The sequence below is a fragment of the Meleagris gallopavo genome, chromosome 4 (genome assembly GCF_000146605.3).
Source record: "Meleagris gallopavo isolate NT-WF06-2002-E0010 breed Aviagen turkey brand Nicholas breeding stock chromosome 4, Turkey_5.1, whole genome shotgun sequence".
NCBI lineage: Eukaryota > Metazoa > Chordata > Aves > Galliformes > Phasianidae > Meleagris > Meleagris gallopavo.
Genome location: NC_015014.2, coordinates 54,594,135 through 54,612,485, shown reverse-complemented (window position 1 = coordinate 54,612,485; position 18,351 = coordinate 54,594,135). Strand labels below are relative to the sequence as shown.

The following is an 18,351-nucleotide window of genomic DNA, read 5'->3' as shown; positions in this document are numbered from 1 at the left end:
AGGTCCCATGGACTTGTGGACCTTAGTACTGCCTAGGCGCTCACGCACATCCTCTTTCCTGACTAAAGGGAAGTCTCCCATTCCCCAGACCCTCTCCCTAACCTCCAGGGTGTGGGATTCCTGCAGGGGAGCCTTTTCACTGAAGACAGAAGTAAGAAGGCATTCAGTATCTCTGCCTTCTCAGCATCCCCCGTTACGAGGACCCCCCCCTCACTTAGTAAGGGGCCCACATTCTCCCTAGTTTTCCTTTTGCTATTAACATACTTGAAGAAGCCTTTTTTATTATCCTTTATCACTTTAGCCAGATTCAATTCCAGACGGGCTTTAGCCTTCCTCGTCGCATCCCTGCAGGCCCTGACTACATTCCTATATTCTTCCCAAGTGATCAGACCCTTTTTCCACAAATCAGAAGCCTTGGCTAAAATGCTGTTAGCGTGCACAGCAACATTTACTGCAGATGAATTATCTGGATTTGATATTTTCCTACCATGCTAAAACTGTAATACATAGGGTTTCTTTAAAAATAATTCTGATTCAGTAAAGCAAAGTTGCTGTGCAGGTGAAAGGAAATATAGTGTATTAGCACCTCTGAAGCAAACAGTTTTGAATTTGATTTTGGGGGTAAGTTCACTTCATGGACTCAAAACTGAAAAGAAGCTAAAGATTTATAGTAGTCTATTGGATCCAGGTTTTCTTAGGGATTTTTTACTGTGTCTTCCCAAATTTAAATAAAAAGAAAGAAAAAAGCATATTTTCATTCCAAAAAGTACAGTACCATTGTCAGCTCTGAATACTGTTGTCACTGCTGCCAACAAGCCACAGGATTTGCAGAGCTCGCTGCAGGACCAAGGCCAGGCAGGCTCATGCTGCATGGGCTCCTCTTGACCTGCCTGCAGCTTTGTCTTTGTTTTCCCCAGTGCAGCTGTGACAACTGTTTCTCTGATCAGCCAGGTTTCTGAGGCTGATTGGTATTGCTTTTGTGGTACAACTCTAGAAACACACAGTTATTCTAGGCTGCAATGCTGTGTGGGTAGGATGGGAGGGGACAGGGCACAGGCTGGAACTGGAGAACCTACAGCCATCATGGACTCACCTGGAGCCAGGTGAAGAAAAACAGATGTGGAGCTGGACAAGAGTGGTATTAGGGGTAGCAAGAAACAAGGAAATAGTAAAAGATGCCATATAGTAAATTTAGAAGTAACATAGAGCTGAAAACCGGAAAGGCACACAAATGATCTGAAGTGAATCCTAGAACAAAGACCGAAAAAGCACCAACAAAAGTATCATATTCCTTGTAGGAGAATTCTGCATGCTGACTCCTCCCTTCCTCCCACAAATGATGCCACTCCTCTAAAGGCCCAGAGGAGCAGTGGACAGGTGAGCAGAAGACAAGGAAATGGGGTAGAAACCCCAAGAAGTGTCAATGTAGCAATTTTAATTTTAATTTTAATTGCATTAATGTTCTTACTGTTTCTTTGTAACAATTAGCTCTGGACTAATGAAGACTATACTTTTGAGACTGCACTTATTCTAACAATATATCTAACTGTGTAAAAGTTGTTCTTTCTTTTTGCCCATGAACTATTTTGAGTGTAACAATCAGATTTTTTTATTCTTATAATTTTAAGTGCAATAAAGGTGTAGTAAACCACATACAGAGTAGTTATTTTCACCAGCCAGAGTGGTTAGAAAATGCAATATCTGAAACTGTAATTATTAGCCTGCCTTAAAAGCTTAGATGCAGAAATAATCAGTAAGCAGGTCAACTCTTCTAGCCTCTTATTCTTCCCTATTGATTGTGCTTAGTTGCTGAGGATTCCAGTGAGGTAATCCTCACTGAATGCTGCTCTTTACCTTGTAAGTTTTTATTTAAAATGAAGCTAATTGGGAAAGCTTTTGTTCCTACCAATTAAGTTGAAGGCTTTTCTGATTTTTTTATTTTTTTATTTTTTTTTGACTATGCATTGAAAACAAAGAGCTATGAAGAGCTATGAACAGTTCCATGCTAGCATGCAAATCTCAAGAGTTGTGGGAAAAGATGAAGAGGCAGGGCAGGACTGAAGAGCTGTAGGAAAATAGGAAGAGAAAGGACTGAATGGTAAAGGTAAGCAGAAGAAAAGAGGGGAAAACTATTCAAACTAAAAAATAATCTGAGTTTCGAGGCAAAAGAAAAAGTGAAATGTTTTGTTTTGCCTTTATTGTACTGAAAGATAATGAAGAAATAGAAATTAATGAAGGCCCTGGAAGCAATCGCACTGAAATTAAGCATAGCAGAAAAAGCCTTTGTTTATGTAAAGAAACTCCATGAAAGTCAAGGGAGTTCTCCCACTGATACTAGATTTTAATTTGACCCACAAGTCAAGTGCTCCTACAGATTTGAATCCTACTGTGAAAGGTTTTGTGGAGTAAAAGAGAATGGAAAAGAATGCATAGGAAGTTTGAAAGGAAATAACCTACTTCAAAGATACCCAAATACAGGTGGTATCTTCGTAACAGCAGGCTGACTTCATGTAGATGTTGCATTTCCTTCAGAAACTTACACTTTTAAATGTGTCCAATAAGTACCCCAGGAGTTTAGACAGAGCCTGAGACAACAGTCTCTTAATCTGAATAGGGTCTTTTGTCACACTTATAAGTGAACAAACATGCCACTATGCACTGCTGTACCAATGAGGGCTGCCAAGTACTCACCTCCCTGTGGAAAGAACTGAGAGTAAATCTCTTTGAAGGTCTCTTCATTGACAACACCACTGGGACATTCCTGGAAAAAGTTAGAGACAATAAATAAATAGTGTGGAATCTGTTTCAGGCGAGCCCTGTGTTAAAAGACCACATAGAACATGTGTGAACCTGAGAGTTTAACATGCTACAAGAGGCTGATTTCACTCTAACAATATTAATGCATTAAACATGCATCACTTTGAAATGCCTTCCTAAAGAGTTCCCATTGGACTTTTTTTTTTCTGTGCCATTTCTTCAGCATACAGAACTGAGTGACAGCATTAGCAGCAGCCACTGTGCCGCAGTGCAGGGTGTCAATGTCACCACTGGTCGTGGGCAAGCAGCACCTGTGTGGCAGAGAAACCAAGCAGGAAGCTAAACTGGATTTGCAGTTCAGTATCACAATCAAAATATGCAATCATACTGTATCTGACAAATTATAGTTAATGTATAAAACTCCACCTCAGAAGGTCTTTCTCAAGCCTTTGCAGATCCTTCTGCCTTTTTACATCTTGTTTATAAACTGAAATATGTAAGGAAGAATGAGCAGAATTTGTCACAGCAGGGTGTAGTCAGAGAAAACAAAGCGAAACAAAGGGGAAGAAAAGAAGATTAGAGCAGTGACTTTATAAAAATGAGTTATGTAAAGAGGTAGGAAGAACAAGGAATACAATATCAGTTAGTAAGTCGTGCAGTAAAAATCAAAGGCAAGACTGTGGAGTCAAGTCCCAAACTTTCCAGACTGAGCAGATGATTCCAGGCAATGCACATAATTCCCTTTTGCCTTAATTCCTTCTTCAATACAGTGGGTGAAAAAAAAGCCTGACAAGCTCTATAAGACAAAAGTATGTCTGGAAACAAAGTAAGGGGAGAAAAGTCAAATAGTTAAGGTTCGTATATATATATTTGTCAATTGCTATGCCATTCACACTCATATGTGATCCTATTCTGGAGCACTGGGAAAAGGAAGTAGCTTCATGTGAAGATAAAGAACAGTGTAACATCGTTTGCCAGTGTAGTAACAGCTTTTCCTGTGACAAATGACATTTCTATTAGATCAAATAAGGAACAACGAGATATTCATAGCTTTGACAGCTTATGTGAAGAAACAAATAGTATCATCTCACTAACTGAGAGATGATACACTGCCTGAAAAGCCCATGTCAGATCTGTAGATGTTGGATTATTTTGACTGATGTCACACTCAACCAAAATTTTGATTTATGTCACTTGCCCTCAGCCAAAATCAAACCTTAAGTTCCTGATAAGTGGGAGCATGCAAATACATAATAAGAAACAATTCTGTTTGATCAGAACAGGTAGACAAAGGGCAGGCATGGAGACGTAAGTACAAAACGATTTGTGTATGGCCATGGAGGGTGTCACTGATGCAAGCAGAATGAAAGTGCAGGTAATGAACAACTTCTTGAATTTATCTAGGTAGGTTCTCTGTATTTAGCTCTTCTCTTTGTCGTAGCATTGCCAGTAACAGCTTACATTTTCCATCCACATAATGTAAAACCTGAAATATTGGCCAATTACACTTAGAAAAACAGTTAGTTTCAAACTTTTCTTTTTTTAGCTTGGAGCTTTCTTCTGAGACTCTACAAGACTGCAAACAGCTTTTCCTTGAGCAATTTAAATCTAAATACATATTTAGTGAACATCATTTACCTCCAATAACATTCTTGCTGTCTCATAAATCTGTCATTATTGAATTTATCAAGAGATTTCTCCATTTCTGTAAAAGGCATTTAATTGTAATTGTTAAGAATTCCCCATGGCTTTATATCAAGTTATTGCTGACTTCTTCCATTGTACCAACTGTAATTTAAAAAAAAATGTTTCTAATTTTTCATTTAACTCTTACGAAGCAATATAATTAAACAGTTTGAAAGAAAAATGTTAGACATTTAAACCATTTCCTATATTCTTTTTTTTTCCCCCTCCAGATCTATATAGAATTTATTTCATTACAGAAAATTTGTTTGACAGTCCTTTAAAATTGCATTAAATTGCATTATGTGTTCCTTCTGGAAGAAAAGGAAAGGAGCATAAATTCATCTTGAACTGTTCTTCCTGAGTCCAGTCCTCTTTCCTTTAAAGAGAAAATAACATAGACTGACAGAGAGAATGGAGATAGAGAATAATAAATATGATTCTGCCTTTTGATGGTCTCTCCTGCTTGCTGTTTTACTGCTGGGAAATTACACCTCCTGCACATGGTCTTATGAACTACTCCAAAACCTGTAAATTATTTACAAGCTTCATGCTGTCTAAGCTGTCTTTTTTTTTAAAGTATTTCTAAGAATATTGCACTGGGCAGATTTCTCTCTACCACTTAATCAACACCCGTTTTAGACAAGAGACAAAAAAGAAGAAACAGCAAAGTGTAGAAAAGGGAACAAAGCAGAAAAAAACACCAAGCTTATAAATTTGTCTGTATAATAAACATTTTTTAATGCTGGATTAAACTGTATTACAAACTTTGACAATTTTAAATATATTTTACTTACAGGTTTTGCACATCAACTTTCCCATCCAATTTTGTTCTGCTTAATTTCAGATATATGTTCATGTTTATTAACTTAATTGTCTTTGACTAACAGTATTTTCTCTTTTTGCATAGACTTCTATTCTGACTGAAAACTTAAAAGTACTATGAATGCATAATGTAATGAAAATCATAAACATAATTCTAAAATATCTTTTGAAGTTAATTCTAACAAAACCCACACAGCTCAACCCACAGTGGCTTTTCATAGCCTGGTCCAGTTCTTAATTTTTCATTTGAATATAACAGGACTTTGGCAAAATGAGCATGTGAACATTAAAAATTGCCTTCACTTAACAACATAATCTAGGCCAAATTAATAATGAAATCCAGACCAACATTTACATCATGAAGTACAATCAGAATTGCAATGCCCTGCATCTAGAAAGAAATTGTTCCTTGCAACAGAACAAGTTGTGAAGAGATTGGCAGAATGGCAGCACTGCCAAAAAGGATGTGGGATGACAGCAAATGTCAAGTTGAGTACAAGTCAACAAAGCACTCTTACTGCAAATAAACCTCCTCCCAAGCCATGGCCAGCTATTGTCTCTCCCTGCTTGTCAGAGTACAGAGCAGAGGCCTTCCCAGGGATGTGGAGAATATGAGGAGGGCTCAGCAGCAGGGATGGAAGGCACGTGGAGATGTGGTGAGCTTGGGGCCTGTTTGACATAGGTAGGTCCATGCTAAGGGATGAGGCAGCAGCAGCATACCTGAAGAGCAATAATAGCCAAGCCCTTGGTTGGGGCAGACACTTTAACAAAATTCAGTGGCCGCAGCCTGAATTTTGTGAGCTAAGACTGGACAGGTGAGAAAAACTAATCTATACTTCTTGGTACACTGAATTCTGATATGTTTGAGATAACCCCTAATTTTAGGGAGAATTTGTGCTGTTGATCAGCTTTGGAAAGTCGTTCCATTGCAAGTATGGAGCAGAACTTTTCTATGCACTCCTTGCTTCTAAAGCTGCAAATTCGTTATTTGGGGTTTTTAGTACTGTATAAATTATTGGGAACAAGCCCACTGACACTTAGTTCATAAATTGCTCTTGTCTTGTTCCTTCTGTGAAATAAAATGTGTTCCAGAAGTAGCAAATATAAGGAACAAAGGTACAAACCATGCCTCTAAGTACAAGATAGGGACTTTGGTGAGAGATGTCTAACATGGTCTCATTATGCCTTGGAAGGAGAAAAACAGATAATCTCTCTCCGGAAGGCCCCGTCACATCCTGACATGCAGGCTGACACATTGCCATTAACAGTACAGGCATACTAAAGGCTTTTGCTAAAATGGATGTGTATGTCAGCTCTTGTGCTTCAGCAGCTGAGTCAAACAGGTATTTGTAGCACAGATATGAGCCTTATAAATCTTAACAACTGCCACATTCAAAACCTAACTCTGAATCTCTGATATTCAACAGCTTCCACATGTTTTGCCAGTTCACGTCAGGTAATAGTGTTCTGCTGCTCAGGTAATGGCTCTGTAGCCATGGGTCCTTATGGAAAAAAAGCTGAAATCCCAGCACCTAGGAGGGTGAGCGGTGACAAAAGCACTAAGGTGAGCGTGGGTGGATGAAAATAATAGAATAAGTTATCTCAAACAAGCAGTGACACGTTTAAAAAATGGTTTTAAGTTTGTTGAAAAACTAATGTGATTCTAATTGCAGTAGTGATTAGCCTGATGGATCATTAAAATTACATGTATCCCATGTTTAGACAGGGTAATTGGCTGAGCAGTGGAGTTATAGTGCATGAAGTTATGGTTATAGAATAAAAATAAAAACTACAAGTGACAAAAAGCAACAATGGCATCACGATGATAATTTCCATGTCAAGGTTCCCAAGTGTTCAATTTTCCTTCCTACAGCTGCTTGTTTCAAATGGCTTCCACAACAGCTTGTTTCAAATGGCTCTTTGGAGTGCCTGCTGATTATTGTAATATCACCGTTTACCTTCAGCACAGGGCGAACAAAGGTGTTTGTTTTTCCCCCAGCACACCAGCTCTTCCGGAGCTGTCCCTGCTCACTTCTGTTTATATTTTATATACATTTTGCTCCCAGCTGTATGCTGAATTCTGTTAGCTCGAGCAGACTCACTAAGGAGGGTATTACATTTAATAAATGTATATAACTCAATATATAGTACATTAATTTATATTCCACATATCACTACTGATTTTACTTGGGAATATCTTCAGCATTAAAAATATGTTTACCAGTACCAATCAGGCTAAGTTCAAGTTTTGAACACTGCTAGAACTGCATGCTGTGAATAAGCTTGTAACTTATTGTATTCTAAACAAAACAAAACAGGTAATTTTGTAACTCATTTCTCTACACTAAAAAATAAATCTAACTCAACCTTGATGTATTCATCAGGAATGCATTTCAGTGCCAGCTTATTTTGAAGTGAGTAATAGTGTGATTAACGTTGTGTCCTGAAAGCATTCTTAGAATCAAGGGTGTTTTATATATCTATCTATATATACATACATATGTATGTACGTATGTATGTATGTATATACCCACACATACATACATACATATATATATATATATACTTTTTCCCCCCATTAAAAAGGCAGAACAGATATCAGAAGTGATCTTACTGACAGAGGGGCTGGGTGGCACTGCTGGCATTCAGACCACATCATTTCATCATTTGGCAACACAAGAGAAACATCAAGAAGAGGAAGAAAAATTACAGCAGCTAAAAAAGTGACATAAACTGAGGAGTTCAAAGGAGATGATACAAACAAAATGCAGTATGGAGTGAAAGAAGGGCATGATTTCACACAGTCTGAAATGTAGCTCAAAAGATACATGTAAAAGAGATGCTATGCACCAGCTTATGAAGCAGCTTTAAGAAAGTAATTTGGAGAAGACTTTCTTCTTAATATATTTGAAATGTGGCTGAACACTGCAGTGGAAATTAAGGCAGGGAAAACTAATGTGGGAAATGTTAGAAAATACAAAAGATTTTCTTTTTTCATTACAGTTTTAAAAATTCCCACATTTATACCCCTTTTTTTCTGTTCTTTTGCTCTAAATACTTCTAGAAGAGGCACTAACAGAAAAAAATGTGGAGATAGAGGAGCAACTGTTTTCATGGCACACTTAGACATCACCAAGAGGGCAATGAATTCATGGAGACTGAGCTATAAGTATTGTCCATAGTAAAATTTCAAGGGGCTATTTCTTCTATGGATTAAAAGGAAAAGAATCCTGTCCTTCTAATCTGTTATAGACAGTCATTTCTCTGAAACTGCGCCTTTGAACAGAATCTTCTGAACCACTGCATTGTATTTGGGCTCCTCTTTTTGAAACTGGATGAATGGCATTTAATTTCCTTTGTATTGATTTATCATTCAACACTTCCACATCAAATGGGCGCTTTGAGGAAGTTTTCAGGAAATCAACGCATATATGAGATAATTGCAGTGACTGCAGAAGAAATACCTACTTTGGTTCTTTGATCAGGCAATTATATTCTTCCCCCGCTTCTGTGTTCCTCTTGAGCTTTGCTATCTCTTGCTATAAAAGCTAGCTTGTCAAAGGTCTGGGTGTGGTGGGCAGGACATCATTTCAAACTCCTCACAAAGGATGAATGTTGGTTTTATTCTTTATTCTATCTTTACACCTATCATTTTGAGGTATGGCCTGGTCTATAATACAACAGAACAAGCCCAGACTGTAGTCACCTTTCTTCTGAAAAGTTACTTAGGGAGCTGCTTTTAATTACCAGGAAACAAATGCATTTTTCTGACATCTGGCAACAATTACTCTAGGGAACATAAGACTCCAGCACTTGCTGCTAACCTACACAAAACTATTTAAATACAGGCTACTAATAGCATTAAGAAAGAAAGGCTCTCTCCCTTTCACATCATTGCCATGGAAGTGGCAGCAAAGACAGTGTACCTCCTTACTCAAAATTGGAAGATGCACATAGACAGGCTTCAATAGTAAAGAATTCTTATTCTACCCGACACTGCCTTCTTCTTCATGCCGGTTACCCATAAAATGAGCACCAGTTCATTTTCTCAGAGAGAAAGGATAGCTCCTCAAGCAACTCGGAATCATAAATTTTTTAATTAATTTTTGCATGCCATTATATAATTAAAATCTTTTGCTAACTTTCCTAACATTTTAAAATTACATCCCATATTTATTTTAATTACTGAATTATTAGCATTGTACTGATAAACAAAGAATTTTCAAGTTAGGATGTATCTGTGAATGCCAGAGACACAGGGAATGGACTCAGTTAAGGATTTTCTTTCCTGGTTCAGCTCAATTCATACTCCCTAATTATACTACATCTGTTTAAAGCAGAACACATGCAAAGTGTAGGACAAAGTGTACTTAAAATACCATTATAGTTAAAGGAATTTCATGTGATTTTTGTTCTATAAATGCTTCCTGGAGTAAAATGAAGATTAATTAGTACATTATTGAAGACTTTCCTGTCTTGTATGAGTGCTGAAAGAGCCTGTACGTTGATACACATGAATATATTTGGAAAGTAGACATTTTAAAAGTCTAAACCACAGGGTGATTTTTGTATGACTTCTGTTTGCTTGTTGTTTTTTTGTTTTGGTTTGGTTTTGTTTTTTAAATTACTTTTCTTAATAACACTTCTTAAAATTACTCTTACGAAAATTTAATTCCAAGAAAAATTCTATGGCCACTATTAATATTCTATTCATTTGTGAAATATTATCCCCAGCACAAAACCAATATATGTTATATGTATGAATGAGTATGTTTCTAATGACCTATCTCTAGCTTGAAGGATGTAAACTCATTTTCTCTGATGAATAACCTGTGCTCAGTGCAATGAATTGCAAACCATTGGTGGTTTTTATTTCAGTTATCGCTTCTATTTTTCATGTTATTGAAAAAGGGACAGCTATAAACCTCCTGCATATTGAAATTGAGATTACTGTATTTGTTTTTTTGTTTGTTTCTGATTAGATTTCTCATCATAGTTTTCTGACCTGTAAGCTGTAATAAAAAAATTTAAAAAAAAAAGACCTTCAAAGCACATTTTCTTTATTGAAATAGTTCTTGTTTTACATTTTGGAAAATAATTTCATATAGAGAAATGCTATATCATAAACAGAAGGCAATGAATAAAAATCCTTCCTTTCGATCTTTCTTCAACGTCCTAAACTGCAGTAGAATTTAGCTAATGACTCTCAGAGGCAACATCACAGGTTATTGAATTATCTTTTATTTCACATATGCTGCAGTGGCAACAGCCTGTATCTCTAGGAACATCGGGGAAACCAATGGATTTGATAGCATCAAATCTCATCTCATTGATCACATCAGTCTCCATTGACATCCATTGGTGAGATACGTGTATGAACTGTTCAAGCCACATCTCATCAGGTAAAACTCAATGCTTGAATTTACCGTAATAAGAATTATAATACTGCTTCCCAGTGGCACAGCAGATTTGTTCAAGGTTTTGAACCTCCCACTGAAAGATACTCTAAGAACGAGAGGCTTCTTCCCACCCCCTACTTACTATGGCAGTTTCAGAGGAAAACAAGCAGAAACAGAGGAGCTGGCCCACATCCAGCATCTGTGACTTCACACAGTAAATAACAATCAACACTTTGGCTTCATCTCCCATGCACTGGGCTGGGTGCCAGCAGCACTTTTAATCAGCGCCGCTCTTCATTTAGCAATGCCCACTAACCACTGTAATTTTTAGTCTCCTATTATTAGCACTGGCACTAAAGCAACAGTAAACAACATGACTAAAGACTTGAACTTAAAAACTCACCCCAAAGCCTGACAGAACAAAACTTTATGGATGAGTCCCTGGCATCTGAGATGTGCTTACTGCTTCTGTCCTTGTTTGTCACTACAGGAGGGCATTTTACAATCCTGACTTCACAAATAGGAAGGCACTATAATTAAATTACATGTAGCAGAACCCATGCTTTAAACACTGAGTGGTGCATTTTGCTGTAAACACTTGGCAAAGACAAGGCACTTAGACTCTTGGGAAAAACTGTATGGAGGCAAGCGCTGCCTTTCATATAGTTCTATGTGAGTGGTTTCGATCACACCCCTTCAAACCAGTTATGTTCTCAGGTGAACGCAGGAGAAAACCTCTTGCCAGCAAATGCTAATTGCTCAGGTTGCTCGGCCTTAAACCCTCTCAAGAGATATCCTTGAAAAGGATGGAGAACACCATCAGTTCCTACCAACAGTATCAGCATATATATCAACACCCTACATTAAAACTATGGAAACCTTTATTTTATATTTCTTACATGAGGGAGTTAGGATTTAGGAGCTCAGTTGCTGCTTTTGTTGGTTATCTTAACATCCTTATAGACTGGAAAATTCTGAGGAGAGAATGATAGAAACAACCTTCTACTAAACAGTCTGATGCTCTCCTGTTAGCAGATTGGCACAATCTTCTACAATTACTAATATTGCATAACCATTATGGAAAGTGAGAAAGCCAGAATTTAGCACAAAATATTTATTAAGCAAACTCAGTGTGTCAGGGATAAGACAAAAGAACTATATTTTGTTTAAAATTCCATGGGTTTTATTTTTTTTAAGTTTGTCAGAGTCAACTGTTGGTATTAAGTGCTGACACTGTTTTAATCATTAAATAAGAACTGTGGGTTTTGTATTCCTGGGATGCATCTGAACATAAGACAATCAGCTTGAAAATCTGTCCTAACTCATATTGTTTCAGTATTTTTCAAAGAGTGGCAGTTCTTTGTTTCTTGCAAAGGCATGCCATGGTAATGACAGACAGATCAATATTTGGTTAGTGCTAGCTATGATGAAAAACACTGAAGAATTTCAGCTTCTACAGAATCCTGTCAGCTTGCAGAAATGGCAAAGAGCATAAAATTCAATGCAGCATAGGTTAGAAACTGGAAATCAAACACTGTATTCATTATTTATATTTCATATAGTAATACATTTATCCTTTAACAAAGGTTTTTGCGTTCTCTGTTTCTTATAACACTTTCGTTCAGGAGAAGGACCCAAGTATTGAAAACAAAAGAGCAGAAGTAGGTGCTTACTTGCATAAATGTTTATAAAACTGAGCTTGAATTTGGCATAAATAGGACCTGACCAAGTACAGCAGTGAAAATCACACATAATTGTAGGGCTGTAAAATATGTGAAGCTGCTCTCTGAGAGACATATGCTGTCCACAGGAAGAAATGCTTCTTCCACACTCACAATGTAAAGGCATTTTGCCTTCTCATAGTGGCTTTTTGACATTCAACATCTGACATGGGTTCTTTATGTCACAAAACCTCACATCTGAGCTTGTCCAACCTGCTAGCACACTACATCTACTCTTCTCTTAGTCTGTTACCCAATGAGGTCATCTCAAGCATAGGTCCATGAGACGGAGAACACACCTGACTGGTAGAACTGTGCTCATGGTGATCATGGAAGGGCCAGAGCAGGCTTTATGGCAAGGCATGCCTTCAAGAAAGAAACAAATAGCTCCATAAAATGATGAAAGATATACCATAGCTACTTTACAAATGAGATATTGTTATATTGTTTCTATAATTCAGTAAAAGATATGAAAAAAAAAAAAACATCAAAAAGCGATTAGAAGTTTAGACAGGAAAATAAATTGGTAACATTTTTTGGCATAGAAAAATCTAAGTAAGCTACATGAATCAATTTCCTTTAGACTCTTTTGAAGCCTTCACTGTTTTATAGGTAGATACTCGGTACACTGGGTTCTCATTTTTGGCAGCTTTTCTAAAATTTGTCAAGTAAGTCAAATCACTGGAATTGAACACCAAGATAATTCTAAATAAATGGTGACCAATAGTTACTGAGGTATTTTTTGTGAAAATTAAAGCTTAGAGGAACAAAAAAAGAAGCTGAAGAAATCTCCCAGCTAAAACAGATGAGCAAAAAAGATAACTAGAGAATCAGACACATGTGGAAAAGAGTTATGCATCATAGAGTGTAGGCATAAGATTTCATTTCTCATAGGGGTATCAGTCCCTAAGGAGATTCATTGAGGATGAAATTGCTTGGCATAAAATCTTCTTGCAAAACCTTCTAAGTTTATCGCACATAAAACTTTTCTCTGTTCCATAACAGCAGCTTCTGAGAACAAAATGAAAAACCAAGGCCATTATAGCTTAAGCTGCATTACAGGGGGATGACACTACATCTCTTGTGCAGTGGAGCAGATGCTGTGTGACTTGATTTAATTTTTCCAACGCTACTGGAAATGCAGTGGAATTTTTTAAATCAAATTCAGTGTTGCTATTTGATCAAGTCTGAGAGATTATTATGATATTCAAATCTGGAAAGCTATACTAATTAAAATAAGAAACAGAAAAATTAATTGATCCCTCAGCATAAGCTTCTAGCCAGTTCATGGTCTGCTTGCTGTTGAGACAGATACATTAATTGAAAAAGGATAGTATTAATCTTCAGATCCTAGTTAGATCTCCACTGAGAGATGGAGCAGAAAGCTACCTAGAGAGCCCTGAAGTTTCCCAAAAGTTGCTTCAAGGAAATCTAAATGCACAAGGCATCTTGTTTGCAGGGCAAAACCTGAAACCTTGTATTTCATGTCCCCTGTTTAATAACTGAGAACTCTGAAGAGGTCCAGCAAGCTCCCAGCTGAGCTGAGGCAATAACTTGATGTGTAGTCTTTCATCGCCTATTAATATAACAGGCACAAAAAAATTGAAGAAACCAATAAAAGGATCAGATTTTTCCAGCACAGGGCAACAAGTACATGTACTTGTTTATCTACTGGTAAAAAAAATAAAGAATTAGACTATGTGTTGGTTTTACCACATGGGCATTTCTTCCTCTGGGACTGGCCTGGAGGAATTCAGAGCCAATTAGCAATAAATTATTGTTGTCTGGCAGAGTGAATGAATGTGTGGTTCTTTTCATCACAGACAGCTAAAACACTGAAAGACAAATCATCTGAAGAAAATGGTAACTGTGACTTATCTATCTTTGGGTCTGGAATCTTTCAGAAGGCATTCTCGAAGTGAAAAACACGTGAAGAAATTCACAGAATATTCTTAACATTTGGATATGTTCCATCAAACTCAATGAAGTTTTACCACTAACTTCAATAGAGGCAGAATTTTCATCTCAGTAGGATAAAATTATAAATTCAGGACCTCAATGTTACAAGTATCTAGAATTGGTGAGTTTATAGGTGTTGTTAAAACATGACAAACAACATTTTTATTACTGTCTGGTACAAAGATAAATCTAATTTTACATTTGCTTTCCTCTAAATATCTCTGTTGTTGGTGCCACTCTTCTATCTTGCTCTGGAGGAAAGTAACAAGCATTTCTAGTTCAAAATTTATTAACAGTAATCAATCACCCATTTCACTATTATTTTTACTGAGGAGTCATTATTCTAAAGAAAGACTAAGAGCTTTTGCCCTAAAAACTTTGCAAATAAGTGAAAAACAAGAATGTGAGTTAAACTGGATTCTTCAGTGGGATAATATGAAGATATTGAACCTGGATTTCCTGCATATTGATACAAAACTCTATTGCCTGAACATTACATGTGCTCATCCTGTGCACCTAAATTCAGTGGTTGCTGCTGATAAGTATAATCTCAAGCATGATCATGTACCTGTATCTACAATTGACGGTAGACACTGAGCCAAACAGTGCTATAACCAACTGCTGGGGGCTCACTTATAAAAATCATTCTTGATATGTTTCTTTTTCTGAGGCCTCAGTAATGTTGGCCCATGTCAGAGATTCATAAATGGAGCAAGTAAATCACCATTAGAAGCACCGCACAGACAGCTTCCTAGATCAGTTCTTCTTTTCAGACATGAAGTTAGTGCTGTTTCCAGTTGATGGATATGAAGCTTTGCCACGAAGGGGTCCTGCTCAAATATACCATCCTCAGAATACACATTTCACTCAATGCAGAGGAATTCAGCCTTCATTTTTCTCTCCTGTGAGGATGAACTTTGTTGTCTCCAGCTCCTGGGAAAGTTCAGTTTCCCACAGTCACCAGCCTCCCTACTGCTACTCCCCACTTTATTCTCAGGGTATGTTTGAGAAGGCTCTGATCAAAGGCTGAGAAGCAATCTCTCAGATTGCCAGGGACACTCTAAAAGGTTTTCGCTGTCAGAGTAGAGATATTAAATTAGGCAGTTGTCAACGAGGAGCCCATGCAGGCAATGAAGCCGTGGTGTAACGTGCTCTTGCAACCCAGGCGGCTTTTTAGGATGATAGGCTTTTAAAGGTGTGTAACAGTTAATAAGTCAGCTGGAGAGTCAATGTTAAGAGTCTTCAGATTTCTAGCTGCAAGCTGTGTTTACTGAATCATGCTGCCTTCTGCATTATTGGTTTGTATTTCTTCTGTTACACTTACTGTATCCAAGGTTCTTTAAGTATATTTTATAATAGAATTAATTGGGTTGAATAAATTCTCTAACTTGAAAGTTAATGTGAGAATCATTCAAATAATCCGAGTGAAGAGCAACTGCACAAACATCCAGCTGATTTGAAGAATGCTGCTCTGCTAGATACTCGGACTCAATCAAAGGAAAATGCAGTTTGGGCCACAACTTGTAATATTATTCCACGGCACTGAAAGGCTTCGCCCTCATTCTTTGTCACTTGTGATTTACTGTTTTATTTGAAGATCTACTGCTGTCTACTTTTAATATAGGTGTAGAACAAAGTAATTTCTTTAGATTTCTTACATGAAATTACTTTTGTGGAAATGAATTTAAAAACTTCTGAAGCTTTCTAAGACTAGCTGTTGATTTGGTTCAAACTGATTGTGAATTTAAAAAAGAAAAAAAGATTCAAAATTACTTGGGAATTCCTGTCATCTAGAACAAATCCCTGAGTTCAGCATAAAAGAAAGATTTTCTCTGTAAAGTTTCGAAGTACTCAGGATCCCAATGGTTGAACTTCACCATCCGGAAGTATCACTATAACAGCATGCCCATTTAGAATTATTTTTGTCCAGTTGGAGTCCCTGAATTACACTGTAATAGAGAGATAATTTTTAAATGACAACATTCTCACTGATGCATTGCACCAAATTTTACATCTCTAATATCAGTGACAATGCAGAAATAGAAATCCAATACTTCTGCTTAACTCAAGCACCACGCTTTGTGAGGCTCAGTCCAGATGCAGCAAAAAAATAGCTTCAGCTAGCTGTAGCCAAAAGATATTTTGCTGCTCATATTCTAGTACATAAACGTTTATACTTCTCAGATACCACATTAAAAGCTTTATTGGTGAAAACAGCCCTGCCAATAGATGGGCTATGTTAAACAGCTGGCTGGTATGTATTGCATATAAAGAGTCAGCCTGGCATGACCGACATTATGCCTTACAGTGAGCTCAGCACACCAGTCACATGAAGGGTATTGCCAGCTTCAGGTAGGAAGGGCAGACAAGCACTCATAGCAATTTAAACACACTAAAATATAACACCAACTTTTTTGAAGAAGAAAAACTTCAGAAGTATTCAGTGCTCTGAACTACTGACACTGGGTGCTTAAAATCATGCTCTTTTTATAGTGTGCTTAATTAGTGACTTAGGACCTACATTTATCAGAAATAACTCAGAAGTAAGCAATCACTATTATGAAGACAATCTCTGATGTGCCAGATGACAGTTTTTCCCCAGTGAACACAATGTGAACAGCAGTAAGTCATGAGATGAATAGAATGTAAGGACTGAGTTTGCTATTAACTTTCAGAAAGAAGATTTCAGTCTCTGCCAGCAACTGCGAGACTAATTGAAACAAGTATCTCCACTGAACACATTACGGTCTGTAAATCTGTGACGAGTGACAACTATACACCAGGTCTGTCAAATTCTAGCTCCAAATTATTTCTACTCGTATTTGAAAAGTTTTGAGTTTCTCCACTAACTCTTGAAAGAAATATAAAATGAATGTAAGCATTATTTATTTCTCAGTTTGTGAAAAAATTTTCACAAAAGTTCCCTCTCTGCTATTGGTAACAAATGCAACTGCTTTCAAAACATGCTCACAAACTTCTACCCTTTTTTAAAAAGTGTTTTCTCACTTATCTAAAACTAAGAAGACACTCTATCTGATGACACATGAGGTAAATAACACCACTATTAAAAAAAAAAAAGAAGGTTTGAGCTGTGAGTAGTAGTATATACATTCTTGAGGCAACCACACACAAGACAGATGTCTCTCTTAAGTGCACTGACTGCTGGTGAAATGAAATCTTTGAGTCCTAGGACTCAGTGGAGGAGATTGAAAAGAATATTTAATCTCTAAGCCACTTCATCTCCAAGGACAAACTCTGGAGAACTGTTGTGAAGGGCAAAATACTTTTGTACTAGCGTCCTCATCCTTCATGCTGAGGATTTATTTTTGTTTTCTCTCCCTAATTTGACCTGTATTAATCTTGAAGCTGTACTGATTACAAACATGGATCCTGCGTAGAAACTGAATGGGAACACAGTGAACAGAATGCATTCTATTGCCTTTGAAATGGGGGAAATTCATGACTTACAGATGGCTAATCTGAGCTAAACTGTTATTTCTCCTTGTGTGGAACCCTTTGTTTCAGTGTTCAAGGCCATATGGGATGGGGCTTTGGGCAGCCTGATCTTCCGGAACATTGTGTGCCTATGGAAGTAGTTGGTCTTTAAGGTCCCTTCCAACCCAAACAATTCACTGATTCTAAGAAATGAGGATTCATGTTGGCTTTTCTTCTTGTTATGGTTTCCAGTAGGGAACGAATGCTACGTGAAGAAGCAAGAAAAAATAGAATGGACTTTCCAAATTTGTTTGGCTCATCATGAAGTTACCCCAAGTTTTCATATCATCCTATTTTTTCTCTCTCTCTCTTAGAGATCAAATGCTTGCATTCCCTGTCAGTTTTTAGCACCTGACAAATATAATGAAAGGGAACACATTTTTCATTTGTATTAAGTAAATCAAGACATTGATTATCTTAGTCTCTGAAAGACAAAAGTAAAGGGAAGTTTTTTGCAGAAGATAATTCCTATATTGCAAAATGCATAGCAGATATCCTCTAATATTTAGCAA

At 37.2% G+C, this 18,351-nt stretch overlaps 1 protein-coding gene and 1 long non-coding RNA gene across 7 annotated transcripts in view; one reads left to right on the top strand and one right to left on the bottom strand.

Annotated features, from left to right (window-relative positions):
* KCNIP4 (potassium voltage-gated channel interacting protein 4) overlaps positions 1-18,351 on the bottom strand; it is a 284,967-nt gene that overhangs the window by 13,786 nt on the left and 252,830 nt on the right. For all 6 annotated transcript variants that reach the window (XM_010710336.2, XM_019614932.1, XM_010710338.2 and 3 more), the window contains one exon: positions 2,692-2,761. In XM_010710336.2, the coding sequence (XP_010708638.1) occupies positions 2,692-2,761 (70 nt within the window). The remainder of the gene's footprint in view (positions 1-2,691; positions 2,762-18,351) is intronic.
* On the top strand, positions 358-4,651 carry LOC116216587. The gene is made up of 3 exons (XR_004159683.1): positions 358-1,377; positions 1,977-2,104; positions 4,036-4,651. It is a non-coding gene; the product is annotated as an uncharacterized LOC116216587 (long non-coding RNA).